Source organism: Cinclus cinclus, chromosome 20 (assembly GCF_963662255.1).
Source record: "Cinclus cinclus chromosome 20, bCinCin1.1, whole genome shotgun sequence".
Classification (NCBI taxonomy): domain Eukaryota; kingdom Metazoa; phylum Chordata; class Aves; order Passeriformes; family Cinclidae; genus Cinclus; species Cinclus cinclus.
Window position 1 is genome coordinate 8,398,728 of NC_085065.1, and position 21,356 is coordinate 8,420,083.

Sequence of the window (21,356 nt, forward strand, 5' to 3'; positions counted from 1 at the left end):
CTACACCCCGTGGAGGAGCCGAGTTTGTGTGGCTTTTCAGTAGGTGTGGTTAAAATGGTTTGAATTCCCAGGCTTCAACATTAATGTGGAATGTCCATTATTGTTCCTTCTCACCTCTGGTGCCACTGATTTGGGATCTTAAAATAGCTTCTGATGCTGCACATTATTTACCCGTAGAGGGGAAGGAGCCCTGCAAATGCCTTACCTGTGATGAGCAGTTTGAGTAAGAGTTTTAACCGGAGATGTTTTGGTATCAGCTGAAACTGGAGATGAGGCGGGAGGTGCTGCTGAGAACAAGTGAGCAAAACCCACACGGGGCTTTCCGCAGCGAGGGGAAACGCTCTGTTGGGAGACGTGCAGGGATCAAGTGGCTCAATGCTTTCTCCTGATGGCAGCAGATGGGTTCGTTTGGGCCTTTGGAAGTGAATAAATCCTCCTGTGGGGCCACTTTATCATTGTGTCAGTTCCCTCCCCAAGTCCTCTCCTCTGTTCCCTGGTCTCATTTGCACAAAAGAGAGAAGGGCTCTGGCCTCTTGGCGCCTGTATTATGGCACAATCAAAGCTTTTAAAGACTATTTGTGTGTTGTTTTCCATTCAGGATGGGGTCAGAGCATAGATATTCAGCAGGTTTTTTCTTAGATGGGTAAGACAATAGTTTCACAGAGATTTCAGGATCACTGGCACTAATGCTGATAACCATCAAGGTTTATGTTTAAATGTTTAGTGAGCTGTGCAGAGCTCCAGACTTTAGCCAAAAGTTGTGCAAGGAGTCATAGCGCAGGTGTGTGCAAGAAAGAACACAGGACATTAGCGAAGTGCAAGTCGAGGCTGAAATTCTGTGGGGTTTTTTCTTTTTTTTTTTTTTTTTTAATAATAACAGTAAAAATACAAAGTTTTTGTGAACGAACAGTAAAGTGGGTCGAAATAGGATTCAAGAAGTTCGGTATCAGACACTTGAGGACTAAAGCTCTGGTTTCAGGCTATCTCTTCTTAACAAATTTATTCTCCTCTTCAGGAAAATCCCTCCTTGCAGAAGGGCTGCAAGCAGCCTCTGCCTGTGCATCTGTGGGCAATGGGAGAACACGCTGGTAGCCACAAGGTAACAGATGGCCGCAGGGTCCTTGGTGACCGCGGGCGCTGCGGCGCCGAGCGGAACAAAGCCCTGCGGATCCCGGGATGTGCCACCCAGCCGTGCCGAGAGCCATTGTCCCTGCCCGGCCGCGAAATCCCCATTCCACGCTAAAGAGCTGCAGAAAAGAGACTCGCTCTCCCAGACCTGCAAAAGAGCATCTCCCCATGTCGTTCATTGAAAATATGGAAAGGGCAATGCATATAGAAATCTAATTATCGGCAGGCACAGCCCGGCTTTTAGCATGATAATCGTGGGCCCTGGAGCTTTCTTGTGCACGGACCCCTGAAAGATAATCATGAAAGCAGAAGTTAAAACTATTGAATTTCCATCATTCATTCAAAATCCGCTTTGATTATGTTGACACGATTTTTGTTTGTTCTTACACGGCGATGAGAAACTGTTATTAATCACTTCTAAATATTTCAGAGACAAAAGGAGCCGCCTGGCCCGGGCGATGGGGACAGCGGTGCGAAGAGGGAAGGGTGACGGCGGGGTGTCCCTGCTGTCCCCGGTGCTGGGGGCCGGGGCGGAGGAAGGGGGAAGGGGAAAGGGGGGAGGGGGAAGGGGTAAGGGGTCTGTGACAGGCGCGGCCGCCACCCCCCGGGACCCCCAGCCCATCCCTTTCCCCCCCGCCGCCCTTAAAGCCCGGCCCGCGCCCGGCCGATCCGCCGGCTCATGGCCACGGTGCGGGGCTCGCCCGGGCTGCTGGCCCCGCTGCTGCTGGCCCCGCTGCTGCTGGCCCCGGCGGGCATTGCCGACCGCTGCAGCTGGAGGGGCAGGTGGGTGCGCACGGCCGGGGCTGGGCGGCTGCGGCACCGGGACCGGGACCGGGACCGGCACCGGGACCGGGGATCGCGGCTCCGGAGAGAGGGTTCACTTCAGGCACTGCCGGGAAACAGGCCACGAATGTTCTCAGTACTCTCAAATATTACGTCCTTTCCCACTATGCTTTGTTGCCTTTTTACTGTTTTTTTTAACTAATTATGCTGGCGCGGGTTTGATTTTCATGAGTGACCTCAGCAAAAGTAACTGTTCTGAAAGCAGTGGAGATGCACAGGCTTCAGCGAGAGCTCGGGAGCACGGCCAGCATCACCCTTTATATCAAAAACATTTTCTTGATGAGTTTATTATCTAAAAATCATTTTCTTGATGAGTTTATTATATAAAAAACATTTTCTTGATGAGTTTATTCTGGAAATACTAAAAATAATTTTAGAAAGTAAATCTTTAAACCAAAATTTTCGGGTATAACATCGCTGTGCAGCTCCTGCTGCAAGTCAGTGGCTCTCACTTCCCTCCACCCACTCGCTGGTGGGATTTTCTGGACAGTATTTTCCTGTACCACAAGGAAAAGTTTTGAGCTATTTAGCAGTGAGGAGTTGCCCCCTGACATTGGGTGCTGCAGGCATCCGAGCATGGATGGGATGGAAAGGGGCTGAGGCTGCTTCCCGTGAGCATTCCCTGTCCCTCTGTGGCTCCTGAGTGGTGCTACTGCTCAGATCCGAGGGAAGGGAGTGAAGGAACCCAGTCCAGCTGAAAAAAAACAATTTAAGGGTCTTTAGGAAAGTTAAAATAAGATCTGTATGTCCAGGTGGTGTGTGCTGCAGTGTCTCCTTTTGTCCTCTCTCCTCTCCCACCATTTCTGACAGACCCACGGTGTTTTTTGGCAGTGGTTTGAGCTGGGAGCCCCTCTCCCGTGCCGTGGAGCAGGTGCACCTGCGCTGCACCGAGGGCTCCCTGGAGTGGATGTACCCAGCACGAGCCCTGCGAGTGCTCCTGGAGCCCAACGTGGCCGGTGCCCAGCACAGCGCGGTGTGCATCAAACCCGCCAGCGACTTCCAGGGCGCCAGCATCTACGTGGAACGTGCTGGGCAGCTGCACCTGGTGGTGAGCGAGGCAGAGGGGGCTCGGCCCCGGCACGTGTCCTGCTTCAGCTCGCACACCCCGCAAGGAGTGGCCCTGTTCCTGCAGGCCAGCCCGCAGAGGGACATCAGCCGCCGCACCGCCAGCTTCCAGTACAAGCTGCTGAGCAACCAGAGCGCGGCTGGCTCCGACTTCACAAAGATGGCCCTGGTTGAAGGTAAGAGCAGGGACTCTGCTTTTGGGGCAGATCTAAGGTGGCAGCTGACCCCCGTTGAGCTGGTGCGTCCCTGGTGGCAGAGGCTGTTTTGGCATTGTGAAGGAGGCTCTTCTGCCTGGCAGTGCCCTCACTGAGAGCGTCCTCTGTGTTTGTTTCTTTGCTGGGGCGGTATTTACATAACAAGAATTTTGGTTTGCACCTGATCACAATGCCCCATTTCCCCTCTGAATTCGTCTGTCCTTTTGCAATGGGATGTACCGTAGTGTTGTAAGTAACTGTTCTGGTTTTTCTAGCTATGTGCCGTCCTTGTGACAACATGGAACTCCTTATGGCCATTTGCAGCAGTGATTTTGGTAAGCTGACAAAAGGGGAATCATTCTGCCTTTAATTTATATTGATTATTTGGATTTATTTGCTGACTTTGTTCTTTGAAAAATAGCATGACTGTGCTCTCTGATCTGGGAAAGAAACTGTAGAAAAGAATCTGAATGGGAGGGCAAAGTGAAACCTAGAATGGAGAGGCTTTGCTGCCAAGGTCCTCATTTCCTGCAGGCAGAAAGGTGATGAACTAAAGCTGAACTGTGAATAATGCTCACAGGTGTGCTGCTGGCTCAGCAGGTGTAGCTGAGGCACGTGTGAGTAGATGTACACTCAGGTTGAACATGCTTGGTGTGGTCATTTATATTCCCTTTATCTGTATTTCTTTTTATCCCAATTATGCCTTCTCTCTCCCCTCACAGTTTGCATACTCCCCAGTTTTTTTTTCTGTAGAGGCAGGGAGTTGTTTGCAACTTAGCTAAAGATTTTATGTGATTTTAAACTTTCCTTCAGTGATATCCTGGTTAGGTTTCATCCCTTATGAGGGAATAGCATTTATTAGTCCATAACAAAAGAAATAATAAGAAATAGGTCTCTGATAATACATTAAAATACTTTACAATTTTTCTTAATAATGCAATATAATTTTTTCTTTTAATTATGATTTGTTAATTTTATTCCCACATTTTTCCACATGCACATTTATACCTCTTTGATTAGCTCAAATAGCTAAAGCTGTAGAACTGCGCCTCCACATAGCCACAATTCCATTGCTGTAAATATAGCTACATAAAGAAATAAAATTACAAACTCCATATTCAACATTTAAAAACCCCACCAAATCACTGCTTTCCTACCAGAGCTTGCCATACTTGGAGGCTGATAAAATCAGACACCAGCATCACGGTGCAAATACAAAACCAGTGCAGAGCATGCTTCCTTAAGAGTGCTCCACAGCTGGTAATTTTTATTCTTCTTCTAAATTAATTGGCGCTCTCCAGCCTGTTGTTTGTCCTGGAGGAAGGTGCTGGTCCCCAAGTGGGCACTGTTCCCATCAGGGACTGACAGATGTGGGGGTCCAGGCACACAAAGGGGGCACTCACACTCACAGCAGCAACAGAGCAGAAGAAACAGCCCTTTGAACTGACTATTTATGCCCTGTGCTCACAAATCGCTATCATCAGCTTTTTTGATTAGAGAAAATAGCTGCTAATGAAAGTGTAAATGACACTGGGAATGAGTGGGGGCTTTCTGATTATCCTTAGCACGGGTTCTGCAGTCACTGCACCCCGAGCAGTGCAGGAGCAACTTGGAGCACCAGGAACAAGTGCAGTATAGCTTGTCAATAGACTTGACTGAATCTGATTAAAAATGATCACACAAAGAGGGAGACAGAGAGCAGAGACATCTGTTACACAAAATTCTGTGTTCCCTTGGAAATCTAAATAAATGAGGAAGTTGTTGAAAACTTCTGAGATAAGGTTTTTCTGCATCTTGGGTTGTTGAGTTTTCCGTACAAGAGTGAAGGAGTTTTGTGGCAGAAGGGTGGTTGTGTAACCTCTCACTTGCTGAAGAGCTCTTTCTCTAATGGTGAATGTTTCTGAGCCTTCTATGGATGTGGGATTGAAATTAATTTAGTTAGTAGAAGAATAACTGATTGCTGTGAAAAATGGGGGCAGTGACAATGATAAAGGTGGCTTCAGGACAGCAAACACCTGTCAGATGAGATACTTCATTCTCTATATGATGGATGCAAAGAATGCTTTCAGAGACAATGGCTTCTTATGCTTTCCTTCCAGCTAGGATTCTTCTAGAAGAAGAAGCTACATGTATGCAAAGTGACTTTTAAATAGGGCTTCAAATAAAGTCACTTTAGGAGTTCTAAGTGTTGTTCATCATCTCCCAAAGTTTCTTTTGGTGAATGGATGGCATTGTCTTTTGAGAGGGTTAAAAACCACTCAACCTTTAAATGAAAAACATTTAACAAGCTCTCAGTTTTTTCTGACCAAATTATATTCTGATTCTTCTTGGATCAACCTCTGTTAGTGTTGTGAAAGGAAAATCTCCAGAGTCCCCTGGAGTCAGGAAGGAGGCGTCTGTGATGGTCATTGCCTTGGAACACAGACTGAAAAAATTAATCCCTGAGCTGACCTCTTGTCATGTGCTTTTTTGTCTTCCACTACATTGCGTTATCGAGCTTTTTCCTCTGGTGTAGCTGGTTTGAGTAGTCATAAAGCACAATTGCAAGGACACAGCTTGTGTGTGGATCCCCTGTGCAAAGGATGCAATGTAAGCTCAGAAATGTGTCCATGTGCAGGTGGTAGGTGTAAAAACTGCACAGCAAATCTGCTCTCCAGTTATTTCATTCAGTGAGCTCATTGTAGCTGAGCTGGTCTCCTGCTGCTCCATAATCACCTCCTGTCTTCTCACATCCAGTGGTGAAAGGATCCATCCGAAATGTCTCCCACGACTCGGAGAACCACATGTCCCAGGTCGATGTCAGTGTCCAGAGAGTCTACAGGCAGAAAAACCGAATTTTCCAGCAGGAGGAAGGGAGTGGGGAGTGGCGAGGCCCCATCCGGACCCTTCTGCAGTGCAAGGTGAAGAAGGGAGGGGGAGATTTCCTCTTCACTGGGAATGAACACTTTGGGGAAGCCTGGCTGGGCTGTGCCCCTCGGTTTAAGGATTTCATGTTGGTTTACCAGGCTGCCAGAGAAAGGGGAGCCAACCCTTGTGAGTTTGAGCTCAACTGACATGAGTTCAGCTGACTCTCACTGTTGCTGAGAGTTGAAAAACTTCAGCCCAGTCTTTGGATACTGAATGTGGAGCAGAGTTAAAACCAAGGACTAAAGTTAACAATTGGCCCAAAGTGGGACCTGGAGGATTTCCTGATGATAATGGCTCTGTGAGCCCCGTGAACTGGGACTTTGAACTCACATTAATTTCTCTTTCTTCATGTTTTCTTTGCCTCACAAAATAACTCTGGATTTTGGAAAGACAGTCTTTTGGGGAAGGTTAGAAAGCAGCCTGTGCTCAGTACTAAAAAAGTCTCTCTAACATCTCTTGCTCTGTGTAAATGTTATGTGCTTTTCCTCTAGATATATTTCTCCCCTCCCCAATCTCTGCTTGATTTCTCTTCCTTTACAGGCAAATGTGAAAACTTTCTCTAACCTGGGAGGAAAAACTATCTCTATAGCCAAAAAAAATCGTTTTCTTCACCACAGACTACTCGATTGTTAAAACGGAACGTAGATGCTGTGAAAAGCACATGCTCTTTTCTGACATTGAAAGACATTAAAGAGTTTAATATAAGCACAAACAAAATGCAATTATGTTGCCTCCTCAAAGTTCTGTTGAATGAATTTAGGGTCGAGAATTGCTTATGATGGTATTTTCACCTAAATTATCTGCCTTTTTTCAATTAGCATTTATTATTTGATTGGTGGCTTCTCCCACCCTCCCTTAGTGCTTTAGCCAGGCTCACATAATTGCCTGTGTTTTATGTAAATGGAATTGCTATACCATAAAATGATATACAAATGTGTCTACCACACAGAGCCAAATAAATGGTGTGAATAAACCCATTATTTCCCATGTAATGGCATCTGATTGCAGCCTGGGCAACACAGGGCTGACAGATGTGAGCCCCTGACAGAGCCTGGAGAAAACTGAATGAGGAGAACTCTGACAGGCCACAGTTAATTGACTTTTAGAATGACTCCTCTTTTCCACAGTTCTACTTGGCTGAGCAAGATTCACAAATTGCTGTCTTGAACCTTTTTATGGGACAAAATACCTTCCAATGAAAGCCTAAATGAAATGAGCTTTGAATAGGAGTCCTAAAATGACCATTAACTGACACTGATTATTTGAGAAGTAGCAGCCATTTAATTGGGAGGGAATTATGAATGGGGGAAGAAATGGGAGGGAATCAGAGGACTGGGTATAGAAATACAGTCAGTTAAACACCAACCAAATACAATTTTACTAAAATAGGGGATGTCTTGATAAAGATTTTTTACGTATATTCACAGAGAGTATACTTTGGAGTCTAAGTCAGTTGTTCTTTTTGCTGTGAAAAAGTATTCACAAAGCTAAATCAAGAGGAAATGTCATTAGTAAGGAAGAAAACAAACCTTGTATAAATATGATCACGCTGATTTCCCTGAGGCCTCAGTACCTGCTCAGGCCTCTGGCTGTAGTCACAGTCCAGTTTACACAGGCTTAAAATACTTCTTTGTCTGTCTTTGGAAACTGAGGCAAAGGTCTGGCAGACCTAATTGACCTCCTAATCCCAGGGACATCATGGGACAAGTAGTGAAGATGAGGATTTCCACCTCTTAGTTTTCGTAGTACCTATCCCACTGCTCAAGCAACACTGTGTGACTCTGCAAACTTTTCTGAGTTTCTTCCCCAAAACCTTCCTCAGTTCAACTCACTTTGGAGAACTTTAGATGGAAATGTTTAACTTGTTTCATGGATGGCTTGTTTGGGCTGATTTTTAAATTTGTTGAGGCACCAGAGCAGCTCCCTGCTGTTTTCCACTGGTCACAGGGGGAGGCAGCAGCTTGCAATTTATCTGGGTGGTATCAGGACCCATCACCTATTGCTGCTTCCAGGTGTAACTTAGACTGGCAGATGCTGGATCTCACCTAAGGCTTTTTAAAGCAATCCCACACTGTGTCTTTATCCATCTTCCTGCAGATGATGACCATGGTTTTGCTTACCCAAAAAGGTCTCTGGTTTTGTTTACTGGGAAGGATGTTCTCCTCATCCTCAGTGAGGATGCAGCATTACTGATGATGGGTGTGTGGCTCAGGGGAAGGATGCAGTTTAGGAGCAGCCCAGAGAACACCACAGCTCTGCCTGCCCCTTCCCCAGCTCTCCCACACCCAGTGAGTGATGCTCTAAAGAGTCCTTTGTTGTGTCTTCACTTCTGCCTCCCTCCCTGCTTCGACCCTGAGCAGAGAACAGAACATTGAGAGTTAGGGTTTACTGCAAGTATTTATTGAATTCAAGCCATCACCACTCACCAGCCAGCTCCTGGAGTGGTCACAGGCACAGGGACCAGGTGGCACAAATTCCATGGTGGTGGCCCTGCTGTGTGTGGCTGGCACACAGAGAGTAACACACCTTACACAGACTGAAGGACACGGTTGATAGATCAGTATAATCAACAGGTTTATAAACATTTATAAGCATTTCTTTTTCTAAATATACTGTTTTACTGATGTCTTTAATCAAAGAAAAGATTAAACATTTGTTTATTTTCATTCAGCAACTGTTTTTTTTCATTTACTCTCACCTGTATGTTAAAATGCAAATCACTGCGCATCCTCATAGCATTAACACCAGAATTAGTTCTTTCTCTAGACTAAGTTGCTTTCTTTTTAATACTAAAAAGAGAATTACAATTAAAATATATGCTCCTATACATGTCTTGTTTAAAACCAATGCAGCTCTGACAGGTACTGCCCAAAACCACTTCAGTTATGTTGAAAAAGTTTTAAAATGATCATTTATCATGCAGTAACTAGTATTTTCCCTAAACACACTAACATTTATTACTAGTTATAATAGTTATATCACACTAGTGCTTCAATATAGGCAAGATACCTGAAGCTAAGCAAAACAATGTTTCTCAGAAGCCCAGAGATTGGTCCTACTAATGCCAAGGTCACCATTTCCATCCCCATACAGGTCATTCACTTAAAAGCTGGACTCAGTGATCCTTGTGAGTCCCTTCCAACTCAGAATACTCTGTGATTCTGTGAATTCCAAATTAACAGAGTTTCACTCTGTGACTTCCAGCCATTCATAGCACAAAAGAAAGCAGAACAGAGGCACAGGAGCCCAGCAGAAGGCTTGTTTCACTGCCTGGTAATGCAGGGCACCTCGTGTGCCACATACTTTGTCCAACACCAGTGTCCAATGTCAAGAATCCCACTTTGTCCAACGAGGCAGAATAAAAACTGCTCTTTACTTTGTTTGGGTGTCCATCTAGACTATGGCTACAGAAGCCCATAGACTCAGGGCAGTACTGACACCTCTTTAAAGTCAAGAAGCAAGGAACAGAGGATGGGGACTTTCTCCACTGCACAGACTGCCGGAGCACGCTTTTGCCCACAGCCAAGGGGACAGAGTACTCCTTCTGCACCCTGCTGAGTGGATCTGCAGCCCTGTGGGACAGCCAAGCAGCAAAAGGATTTCTCAGAGGGAACTGCTCTTAGCAGTTTTCACTGCTGAAAAAGTGGAAGAGCAGAAAACCCAGTTTGTTATCCACTGTTGGCTCCCAGCAGGACACATCCTCCTTCTGCACCTTTTGCAGCATTCTGCTCAGGCTGGGAGTTTTAGTGCTGACTGTGCTTTGAGAAGTAGAGACCCTTGAGAGAGTAGAACTGCTCCAAAGACAGCCATGGCACTTTTAGATCCACCATCAATTCCATATCCCATTCTGACCAAAAAATTGGAAGAAGTGAGACTTGTGCTATCCTTGACAAAGTATTAAGAGTTTACAAACCAAGTAAAAATAGAAACACCAAGCCTGAATTCCTGAAATCTCTCTCCAAAGCACTTTGGCTAATGCGGAATGTAGTCACAGAGGTTCTTTTAAGCCTTCTAACAATTTCCTGCCAAACTGCCAGCAGTGTCTTTGTGTTCTATTTCACCAAGTCCTGTAAGGGGAGTTTTACAAATCCAAGTCCAGGAAGGCTCTTGTGTGAGCTTCCCATGGGCTACAAAAAATAAGAGCTGGCACAGGAAGTCCAGAGGCACCAACAAGGTACAGGCCCAATAACTATGAAATCCAAATACCTTGATTGCCTACAGATTGTTTTAAAGTTGTAAGTATGAAGTACAGATTTCTCAGCACCTGGTGAGAACTTCTGAAGACATACCACAACCCAAAGAACACCAAGAGAATTAAAAATCCATCCCAGGAGGAATGGATGTATATCCTCTTTTGTGCTAATTCTCTGTATGTCAAAAGACTCACCCTGTCTTCCCACAGCCTTCATGCAGAGAGGAACCAGCATTTTCCAGGTACTTGCACTGCCTTGAGACTCTTCAAACTGGAGTCCCAAAAACATGCAAGAAATCCAGTTTCTACCACTTGAACAACAAAAGATACACCAGCAGAGAATATCCCACTTCATAAAGAAGAAAAGCTTTATGACATGAGACCCTGCTTTAAGCTAAAGATACACCACCAGAGAATATCCCACCTCATAAAGAGGAAAAGCTTTATGACAGGAGACCCCGAGACCAGGAATGCCTCCCCTGAGCTCCTCAGCACACACAAAAAAACCCAGCACTGAAGAGCCTTCAGTATGAAGATGTGAAGCATGTTCCAGGTCAGAAGATGACACAGAATGCTTCATCCCACAATCTGCATCACAGGATGCACACCACTGCTCTGCAGGATGTCTTCCTGACAACTCTCTGGTGCATTCCCAGTGTCTGGGCTGATGTCATTTGTTTCCTGGTGAATCTAATACCATTTCTTTCCCATCAGTTCTAGAAGTCTCTGCAGTTCCATTCTGATGAGATTTGTCATATTGGCTTTTATAACTCAGAGCCATAAGACCTGAACTTAGGGATTTCAATAGCTCTTTCTGTAGCATCTGGTGGAGTCATACACTGAGAACACCTGTAAGGACAACAGTCTGTGCACGGGCAAAAAGGCAACAGTGAGACATCCCTCAGAGCCTGAATTTGTCAAGGAATTCTTCCTGTTTCTTTCTCAAAGGGGTTATTGTTACCCGTGGAACGCACGAATTCTGTTGCTCCTTTACAGGATGCCACAGAAGCCACAGAAGCCACAGGGGCCACTGAAGACATTTAACAAGGATTTGCATAACTTTGATTTTAGGACAACCAAGACCTTTGAAAACCATTGTAGTTTTTACTATCACCAACGTTTTGCTGACTCACTACCTAATGGCTTTAGCAATTCAGACCAAAGAATTGGCAGATTTCCTAAACTGCCTAAAAGAGATGATAATTTTTGTATCAAACAATCAATCTTCGTGACAGATTATCTGCGCTGTAAATGAACTAAACAGAGATACAAGACCTTACTCTTTCATGTGACAGAGAGAGAGAACAGCATCACTGGAAAACAGCCAGAAGGCCGGGTACAAGGCTTCAGTGAACTGGGCTTTGAACTTGTAGATCAAGTAATTCTTCTCCCCCACTGCTGTGAAAATCACAAAGCCCCCCTCGCAGTTGAGCAGCACCCCAATCTTGGTAGCCTTGGTGTTGGGCAGGCACTTTTCCACGTCGTTGTGCCAGGATGATATTTTGGAGTTGAGCCACTCGATGCACCAGGACTTGCTGTTCCTGCCCAGGCGGCTCTCGGGGCCCTGGCGCTCCATGCTGCCGTAGCACACCCCGACCCCGCAGAAGCTGCTCTGCTGCAGCTGCACCTCCCAGTAGTGGATGCCTCTCTTGAAGCACTGGAAGCCCAGCACCTGGCGGTAATCGGTGAAGCGCTGGGGGTGGTGCTTGTGACCCGTGAAGGTGTCTGAGATGGACATCCTGGTGTAGTTCTCTGACAGAACCACGGTGTTGTGAGCTGTGTTGTAATCCAGTGTGATGTTGGCAGCATCTGCAATGACATGAATCACTTGAAGGTACTGAAGAACAAAGCATGTTTATTTATCCTGTTTATTTATCCTCGGTACTTGTTGCCATGTTTATTTGCCAGCTCTGCTCTCCTCAGTGCAGGCAGTTCTTAGGGCCACAGTAAAAGCTGCTGGGTTCGACTGCAGCTCTAGATTACACAGCAAGCAAATGGAAGGTGAGTTTTCTTCCTTTCTGCAGCCCCACAGCATCCCCTTATCACCTAAATGCACCCTGGCAAAAGGCAATTGCTGATCTGGCAGCAAAAGGTATGCCATGTTGTACAGCATCTTAACAAGCCATCGTGGGCTCACATAAAAACCTGCATTACATTTAAAACAATCCAGTGCATTACACTGTTTCTAGGCTACCCTAATGCTGTCTTTTTTGAGGAAACCAAAGTCATTACTTGAAAACTTCATTTATCTTCATAAAGATACATGCATGCAGAAGATTAATTTGATTAATCTGGCAAAAGAACCACCTAGAAACCTCCTGCCCCCTTTTTCTCCAGAAATTTCCTTCATTTGTAACAACCTATTAAGCTAACGAAACTCTCTCAGAAGTATTTTTGTCAGGCAACTACAGAGGCCACATAACACCAGTACAACAAGAGCAAAGTTCATCTTCAAGGAGTGCAATGTTGGGTGTCTTACACTGCAAGAGCTCCTCTCTGGGCTTCTTCAGGAAGCTGTCCATGAGATCTTTAGCAGAAGCAGCAGCAGCAGGTGTGGTGGCTGGTGCTGTGTCAACAGAAGAAAAGAGAGTTTGGCCAGTTGGGAAGAGACCTCACTTGTTTAACACCCTGTCACAGACACACTCAGGCTGGAGCTGATCTGGTTTAGCCTTCTGCTCCATGCAGGGTTAAGTTCAGTATTAGCTCAGGCTGTTCACTGTCATGTCAAGTTTTGAAAATCCCACTCTCTGCACAACTTCTCTCAGTGTTTGATTGCTCTCACAGTGACCAGCTAGAGCTGAACTTTTGCTCAATACACTAACACTAATGACCATCTTATCATTTGAGGAGTAGTCAATGAAAATTGGAATAGGCATGATGAAAGTTTGGACTCACCAACTTTAGCAGCTTTCTTTTTCTCTTCTGGAGGGGGAGAAATAAAAAAGTAAACTGTGAGTTCTACTGGGAGGCAAAAGCCACTGATAAGACTATGTCAGCTGTAACATTATCACCATGGCTCTTCTGAAACTGCAGTAGTAAAGAGCTGACAGTCCAGCAGGCTGAAGCCAGGTACAAATACCCTCACACTGGAAAGCTGCACATCAAGCACAACCTTCCATTTGCTTCCTATTCCACAGGTTCATAAGCCTGGAAGGAGCTTGATCTACCCTCCAGGGGCATTGTGTTCAGGCATGTGAAATACTCATGTTCCCATGAGGAACACTATTCCCTTCCATTTTACCACAGAGCTTTCAGTGCAGCAACAGGAGCTGCAGCTCCATTCCAGTCCTGCTTCCCCAGCACACCCAGAACTTTGACAATGTGTCAAGAGCTCCCTGGAAATAACTAGAGGTTGCTTCTTAACACTTGCATTTACTTCAAGAAGAAAACATGGGAGATCATCCAAACAGGCTACAGTGCCCATTAATTCTGGTATCTGGACAGAAGAGTACTGAAAGGTCAGTATAACCTGCCACAAAGACCATCACCCCAGCCCTAGACTGGAGGCAGCAAAATGTTTGAGTAAGGCTCCTTTAATCACCACTTACTGGTATCTGTCTCCCCATGTGAACTGGTCTGAGATGGGGGAATGCTTTTCTCTTTGTGGATCTGGTCTGCAAAGGGGGAAGAAAAAAAACCAACATGAACAGGTCCTAAGCAGAACTCAATGCATACAAATCTATAAAACAACCAAAAAAAAGGTATTTGGCACAAATTTTAAAAACCTGAAACAACCAGAGGGTGGGAAAGCTCTGCTTTGCTTTCCAGCCCACAGTGACACCACTACAGGCTCATGCACCCGTGTACCTGTGCAGTTCACCTGTCCAGCTCACAAGACATCCATCCCCAAATATCCCAAAGCACCCTCCCTTCCCTGTGCCAGGGTGCTCACTGCAAGTCATCACTGCATCACCAGCACAGCAAACAGCTCTTGGGTAACTGCTTCAACTCTTATTTAACAGTAAAGCCATAGTTAGGACAGGATGATGTTTTGTAGTACTTACGTGGTCCATGGGGCTTTTTTCCAACAGGGAGTTTGTTTGGATGAGCTGCTGGAGGGCCCTTAATTTTCACAAGTTTGGCTGCAACTGTGATAATTTACATTATGGTTTGTATGGCCAGGAACAGTCATGCATTAGTGAGGACATTTTTCCATCTTATTTTAGTTATTTAGTTATGCATACAGAACTGAAGTGATATTTGGCAGAGATGGGAACTGCACACCCATGCCCCGGTCCAAAAGACAATTTGGCTTAACCTGGTAAGCAGAGCTTTGTTCCACCACACTTACACAACCAGCACCTTTACAGCTGGGTGAGGGGAGTCCTGCCACTCTAAAGCCTTTCAAATCCCCCCTCAAATCCACACCCAACCCTGCTACATAATAGCACCATAAACTACTCTAAGGAAGAAAGGCTGGGCTGTGCCAGAAGTGTGTGATATCATGACACTAATCAGTTTATCCAAGTATAGATAACAGTGAATAAACACTGGCACATTTTGTCTCCCAGTTTAGCCCAGACTATAATGTTTTTGTGTGGAAATGGAACACTACAGAGATTGGAAGATACAATTTATATTAATCAACTGCATTTGTTGCACTTAAAAAAAATATATATATATTTGGATTGGAAAGATCCCTCATTTCAGCTCAAAGCAAAAATAGAAAATGCCAATTTCCCCAGTGATACAGTACCTTCCTCTTTTTTCTCCCTACTCTGAATTACTGAAGTTTTCACTATGTCTTTGAGGACAATGGCAGCCTGGTAAGTGGAATGCATCACATTTTGGTCCATTTCAACTACAGGAACGAAAGCCTCTTTTGTTGATGTTTTTTGCAGTGCTGCTGCTCTCTGAAATGACAATAGAGAGACCACCTTGTGTAGCACACAGAGAAAAATACAAGCAACTTACTTTAAATGGGGTGGAGTTTTGTGCATTCATCTCAAATTCAAGGGAACAAAGGCTACAGTCAGACACAGCTCATGGCAAAATTCCAGCAGCAGCTCAGATGCCGTAATTCCCACTGGTACCTGAACCAATGAGCAGACAGGTCACAGCACAGAGCTGCCACACCTCACACAGCTGACTCCTGCCCAGTGACCCCTCTGCTTGTGGCAGAGGCTGAACTGGGGGACAGCCCTCTGGGGGACACCAGACTCCCCTCCAGCATTCTTTCACTGGTATTTGTGCACTTCTCAGTACATCCTTTGATAGCAGGTTCTTGCACACCACTGCATTTCCATTTGACTGGAAGTCTCTGGAGAGCAGGACGACCACAGCAGGTTTTTGTCATTCTGCATTCTAGCACAAAGAATTTGATTCACATTTAAGTGACACATTACCTTCAAAAACAGAACGTCATCACTTTCAGTCAGTGCCATCTCAATCTGATCTTTGAGAGACTGAATTTCATTCTTCTTATTTCCCAGAACACTGTAAATATAATCAAACTTATTCCAAACTCTCTTTTCTTCCTCTGTAATTGCTTTCATGATCTCATTTTCTCTTTCTTCAATTATAGCTTTTATTTCTGAAAACTCATTTCTGATCAATTCCTTCTTTCTCGAAGCTGTTTCCTGGAGCAGACAAGAGCAGATAGGCACTGGTTTCAAAAGAACAGTTTGTAAACAAAACAGTCTAGATGCTACTGCACGAAAGCCTCTGAGGAACATGCAGGCTTCTCTTCCTTGAAACAAGCTAGAGAAGAGCTGTGGATTTTTATGTGGTTTGGAAAGAAAACTTCACTCACAGAGAACAGAACCCATTCTCTGTGTCACCCTCACGTGAGGCTGTAAAACCTTGCATAATGCCTTGTTCACTCCCATCTCCCACAGAGCCGCCTGGCCCTGCCAAAATTCCTCTTTTCTGTTCCTTCCTAGTAACACCTTCTGCTGCCAATACCACAGCCGTGTCACCAGGGTTCAGTCACCACCACCGCGCAGCGGCCAGCGGGGGCCGAGGCAACCTGAGAGCGCCCCGAGGAGTCCCCACTTACAGCAGATTGGTTCTGGTTTGTTTTCACCGTGCTCATGGCCCGGGCAGTTTTTTCACTCTGGTTATGCAGCTCCCCGAGTTTTTTCTTCAGCACCGACTGCAACAGGACAAAGTATTTCAGAGAGGCAGTTGTCATGTCTGGTCCGAGTTTTAATACTCTTTTAAGCATTTAGTACTCCCATCTTAAAACCTACTTTCCCTCGAACCTTAGAGGGTGTAAAAGTCCTGCACGTGTGTGGCTTGTGGCACCCACACCCTCCCCACCTCTCCCAAGAGCAAGATGTCACTGTTGACACTCTCTTCACAAAGGACCCGGTGCTTTCTGCACAGTTCTCATGCTAGCAATAAATGTTATATTAGCTCTCAGGTTGGACTTCGGGCACAAAGTTGAATCTACTGTTCACCGCTCTCCTTTTGAGAATTTCCTCGTTCAGATGTGATGTACCTGTTCCTTTCATCCAAGATTCTGCTAAGCTCAATCGGGGCTAAGTTCTGCAGCTAAGCTGTGTACATACCCACTGAACCAGCAGGAGTGTGGCCACCTAAACTTTTTCAGCACACTTCATTCATCCACACTGATTTTCAGCTGTACTGGAAAATATAAAGACCAGGTAGAACCCTTGTGAACCTCCTCCTGGCTTTCATCTACATACTTGAGACCCTAAGGTATCTTTTATAATTCTTCTTCTTAAGAACATCTGCAGAGGAATGTTAGCCCCACGGGCTGTGACAAGCCCCGGCAGGGAGCAGAGCAGCCGAGGAGGCTCAGAGCTCTGGGTGATGCCACAGAGTAAGGGAAGCCTCACTGGTAAGTCCAGTCCAGGAACTGGCAACCAGCTGCCTGACAGCGCCTTCCCAGACCCCTGCCCTTGAGCAACATCCTGGAGAGGAGAACGCAAGGAATGACTCTGAGGACATGCCTCAGCACATTTTTGAGAGCAGATAACAGTTTATAAACTTATACATGAGATATGCAGTCCATGTCCTGCTCTGGCCTCCACCCCGCACTCCAGGGCTGCTCCCCAGGCACAGAGGGAGGGAGGCATGGGGCACTCCGGGATGCCCTTGGGAGGGTGTTCCAGTCCCGGGGGCCACCGGCCAGCCCCGCTCAGCCCCGGCTTCTCACCTGGGCAGCAGCTTTTGCCTGCTCCAAGGGGGTGGTGGGGCACAGTTTGTGCCCGAGCAGGCAGAGGGAGCAGATGCAGGCACCGTGCTTGCCGCAGAAGAACTCGAAGAGCCTGTTGTGCTGGGGGCACTTGCGCTGCTGCAGGTCGCGCAGGGGCGGGCAGAGCTGGTGGTCGCGGAAGGCGGGGCTGTCGCGGTGCGGCCGCAGGTGCTCGGTGCAGAAGGACGCGGTGCAGGTCAGGCAGGTCTGTACGGCCGGAGCCTCCTGGCAGCTGTCGCAGGACACGGGGGGCTCCTGCGCCCAGCACCCCCCCGCCTCCCCAACCCCGTTCTCCTCCTCCTGTTCCTCGCCCTTGGCCCCAGGGCGGCCCTGGAGCTGCTCCACCACCCGGCACAGCACCGTGTTCTTCTGCAGCTGCGGGCGGCCCGCGAAGGTGGCCCGGCACTGCGGGCAGCTGAAGCCCCCCGAGAGGCCGGCCCAGCTGAGATCCAGGCAGGAGGCGCAGAAGTTGTGCCCGCAGGGCACCGTCACGGGGCTGCTGAAGAGGCAGAGGCAGATGGAGCAGGTGAGCTCCTCTTCCAGCCCCGACAGCCCCGGCTCCGACTCCAGCGCCGCCATCGCCCCGTCCGCAGCTGCCCCGACAGCCAGAAACAAACTCGGACTAGGAGAAACGAAACTGTGGCCGCGGTTTTCCGGGAAACTACGTGTCTCATCCCCGCCCCGACGGGAGGGGCGGCAACCGAGGGACGAACCCCGCGGCGCCTGCCCATGTCGAGGGCCGGGCAGCGCCGGGATGCTGGGGGCTCTGCCCTGCTGAACGGGAGCCCCGGGATGGGAATGGGACCCCCGGGGTGGGACGGGACCCCCGGGATGGGAATGGGACCCCCGGGGTGGGAATGGGACCCCCAGGGGCTGCGGGCGGGCCGGGGGCTCCGAGCCGGGGTCGGGGCAGCGTCACCCGGAGGTTCCCGGAGCCCTCGGGCTGGGATCGGAACCGCAGCGGGGAGTTTGGGGTGCGGTGCCCGCCTCGCTGCCGGCCGGACCCCGGCTCAAGGGAACTGGGGACAGCCCAGCGCTGTCCGACCGCGATCACCACCGGCTCCGCCCGGCTTCAGGGATGGTGTGAACCCCAAATCCTCCCGAGCACCGCCCCAGCTGCCCCGAGATGTGGGTAACCTGGCTGCAGGAGAACCTACGGACTCATAGGATGGTTTGGGCTGGAAAGGACCTTAAAAATCATCTGTTTGCAACAGCAGATGCCAGTGCAATGTTTTTAAAGCACGCAGGTTACTGCATTGTGATTGAGGAAACCATCTCAACAGAAGATGCTTCCCCAAATTTATTTTTCTCCGTTTAACTGTTCAATAATCACTGTTTCTAACAGGAACATTGATGCTGAATAGCAACAATGCAAGTACTCCTGTCTTAACTAACTTGACCTCAAATTCTTCCAGTGGTCTCTTCCTTCTTCCTCTTCTGCCCTGTCTGCTGGTGTCCCAGGGACTTCCTTGGGACCCTCTGTATTTTTCCACCCATGCTGGCAGCAGGGATGAAATGGAACAGCCTGGCACAAAGTTTGTGACCCTGATGGGCTGCAGCAGAATGTGCTCTCAACTCTTGTCCAGTGGGCAAACACCTTGTGTGGAGAACCGCTGAGGTTCCCTTTAATGTAATTTAAAAGTATCAGCAGGCAATCTTGTTGGTGTTAGTCCTCAGAGACTTCCTAGAATGTTGAGGAGTTACACAGAATCACAGAATGAACTGGGTTAGAAAAGATCTTCAAGATCATCTAGTCCAACCTATGACCTAACCTAACACTTCCTCATCAACTAAACCACGGCACTGGGTACCACCTCCAGTCTTTTTTTAAACACCTCCAGAGATGGTGACTCCACTACCACCCTGGGCAGACGATTCCACTGCCCAACCACTCTTTCAGTGAAGAATTTCTTTCCAACATCTGACCTAAACTTGCCTTGGCACAGCTTAGGATTGTGTCTTCTCATTCTGTCAATTGTTGCCCGAGAAGAGACCAACCCTCATCTGACCACAGGCACCTTTCAGGGAGCTGTAGAGAGTGATAAGGTCACCTCTGAGTCTCCTTTTCTCCAGGACAAACAACCCCAGCCCCCTCAGCCGTTCCTCACAGTTTGTGTTCCAGACCCCTCACCAGCCTCGTTCCCTCCTCTGGATGTGCTCAGGTGTCTCAATGTCCTTCCTAAAATGAGGGGCCAGAACTGGACACAGCACTCCAGGTGTGGCCTCAGCAGTGCTGAGCACAGGGGAAGAATACAGAATACAGTTCCTGATACAGGCCAGGGGCCATTGATCTTTTTGGCCACCTGGGCACACTGCTGGCTCATGATCATGCTCATTGTATAAAACATTCAAAAGAAGCAACGGTGGGTAGTCTGTTACAATTGAAATCAGCTCCTAGACAGCTCTTTTGGATGATTAAATCAAACCTGGAGAATCACTGTAAAGCTATGTTTCACAGCTGACATGGACTTGTAGCTACATCAGTTACCCCTCCAGCCTTGTATCACTCCTTCAGGAAAAGCTGCAGAGGGGTTGTGTGTCACAGGGCTCTGAGTCACTGCTCAGTAACACATACAGGTGCAGAAAGGACAAGGGAGGCATTTGGAGCTGCAGGGCTGTGACAGGAGCAAAAGTTCAGGGATCAGCTCTGTCATATGCTAGAGGGTGGAGGAGTTTCTAGGAGATGGGCACGGTGCCATAGGTTTACAGCATGGCTGGCATGTGCAGATCAGGACTTTGTAACTGCTGTCAGAGGAAATGCAAACACCTGACAGGGGATAGCTGACAGTGACTGCAAAGGAATGTTCTTAGAGACCTGTGCTGTGCATGAGATGGGACCAAAGAGCAGCTCCTAATGTTTGCATTTTTTATTTTTTCAGAGGTGAACAAACACAGTGGGCTCATCTCGACTAAGCCTCTGTCATCTTTCAGAGACTCAGCACCTTCACTGCATTTTCTGTGGCACACATGTAGTATCGACTGATACAGACAAAGGTATGCAAATAAAAAGGGTAAATACACACCCTCACAATTATAGCTTTTGCTTCTGGAGCATAGCACAGGATGTTTAGAGCTCAGATGAGCAGTTTAAGTTCCTCATTGTCAAAAAGGGCTTGAAATTCTGGTTTGGAGGAAGCCAGACTACTCCTGTTGTCTAAGAGACAATAAAGTTTTAACATAAAAAAATACTGCTACCATTTAAATAGCTACTGAAGTTATTACTCTCTTTTTCTTGCAAATACTTGAGAACTTCCTGTGATTCTGAACTAAATCTAATCCTTTGCCCAGACACTGCACATTCAAAGTGCCCTGCAGAGCCCAAACAAGGCTTTGGAAGCACAGTGGGATAAACTGCAGCTCACATTTCTGCCTCCAGCAAAAGTGAGAGACAGGAAAGCCCCAGGGACAGTAAGGCAGCAGTGAAGGTTTGTTCAGTGTTTCACCACCTCCTTGTGGGATTCATGTGCACATTGTCCCATCCCAGATTCCTCAGAGCCAGAGGGATGAGACAAGGGAGGGCTCTTGGCAGCTCCCTCGGGCTGCCTGCCCTTGGTCTGATTTGAATTGAGTAGTGAAGCAGTAGCTTCACGCAAACTTGGTAACAATGGGTAAATAAAACTCAAGATGTTACCTTCAAAACACCTTCTCTCAGGAGTGTATTTGTTTTCTAGCATCACCTGTTTGGCACAGCCAGAGACACTCTGCATCCATTCAATTCATGCCCAAAATGCACAGTAGGCAGTGGAACAAGAGGTGCTATGGAACACTAGCATTTAGCTTTTGCAACTTCCTAAGAATTAACAAGTAACGATTTTCCTTAGAAAAACAATATTTCCATTAATCCCCACAGTCGGAGCATGACTGT

At 47.2% G+C, this 21,356-nt stretch overlaps 2 protein-coding genes across 3 annotated transcripts; one reads left to right on the forward strand and one right to left on the reverse strand.

The window, feature by feature from the left end:
• Positions 1–1,807: 1,807 nt before the first annotated feature.
• LOC134052030 (meteorin-like protein) lies at positions 1,808–6,840 on the forward strand. The gene is made up of 4 exons (XM_062506216.1): positions 1,808–1,911; positions 2,803–3,212; positions 3,506–3,565; positions 5,967–6,840. Exons 1-4 carry the CDS (start codon positions 1,808–1,810, stop codon positions 6,281–6,283), a joined length of 891 nt encoding a protein of 296 aa, XP_062362200.1. The 3' UTR covers positions 6,284–6,840.
• A 1,275-nt stretch (positions 6,841–8,115) lies between these two features.
• Positions 8,116–18,070, reverse strand: TRIM25 (tripartite motif containing 25). 2 transcript variants are annotated; one of them, XM_062506190.1, is made up of 9 exons: positions 17,453–18,070; positions 16,328–16,423; positions 15,675–15,908; positions 15,026–15,182; positions 14,334–14,417; positions 13,878–13,943; positions 13,225–13,251; positions 12,809–12,895; positions 8,116–12,138 (listed from the first exon to the last, which is right to left on the reverse strand). In XM_062506190.1, exons 1-9 carry the CDS (start codon positions 18,068–18,070, stop codon positions 11,606–11,608), a joined length of 1,902 nt encoding a protein of 633 aa, XP_062362174.1. In that variant the 3' UTR covers positions 8,116–11,605. The 2 variants fall into 2 exon arrangements, with proteins under 2 accessions (XP_062362174.1, XP_062362175.1); XM_062506191.1 differs by lacking the exon at positions 13,225–13,251.
• Between the last annotated feature and the right edge of the window lie 3,286 nt (positions 18,071–21,356).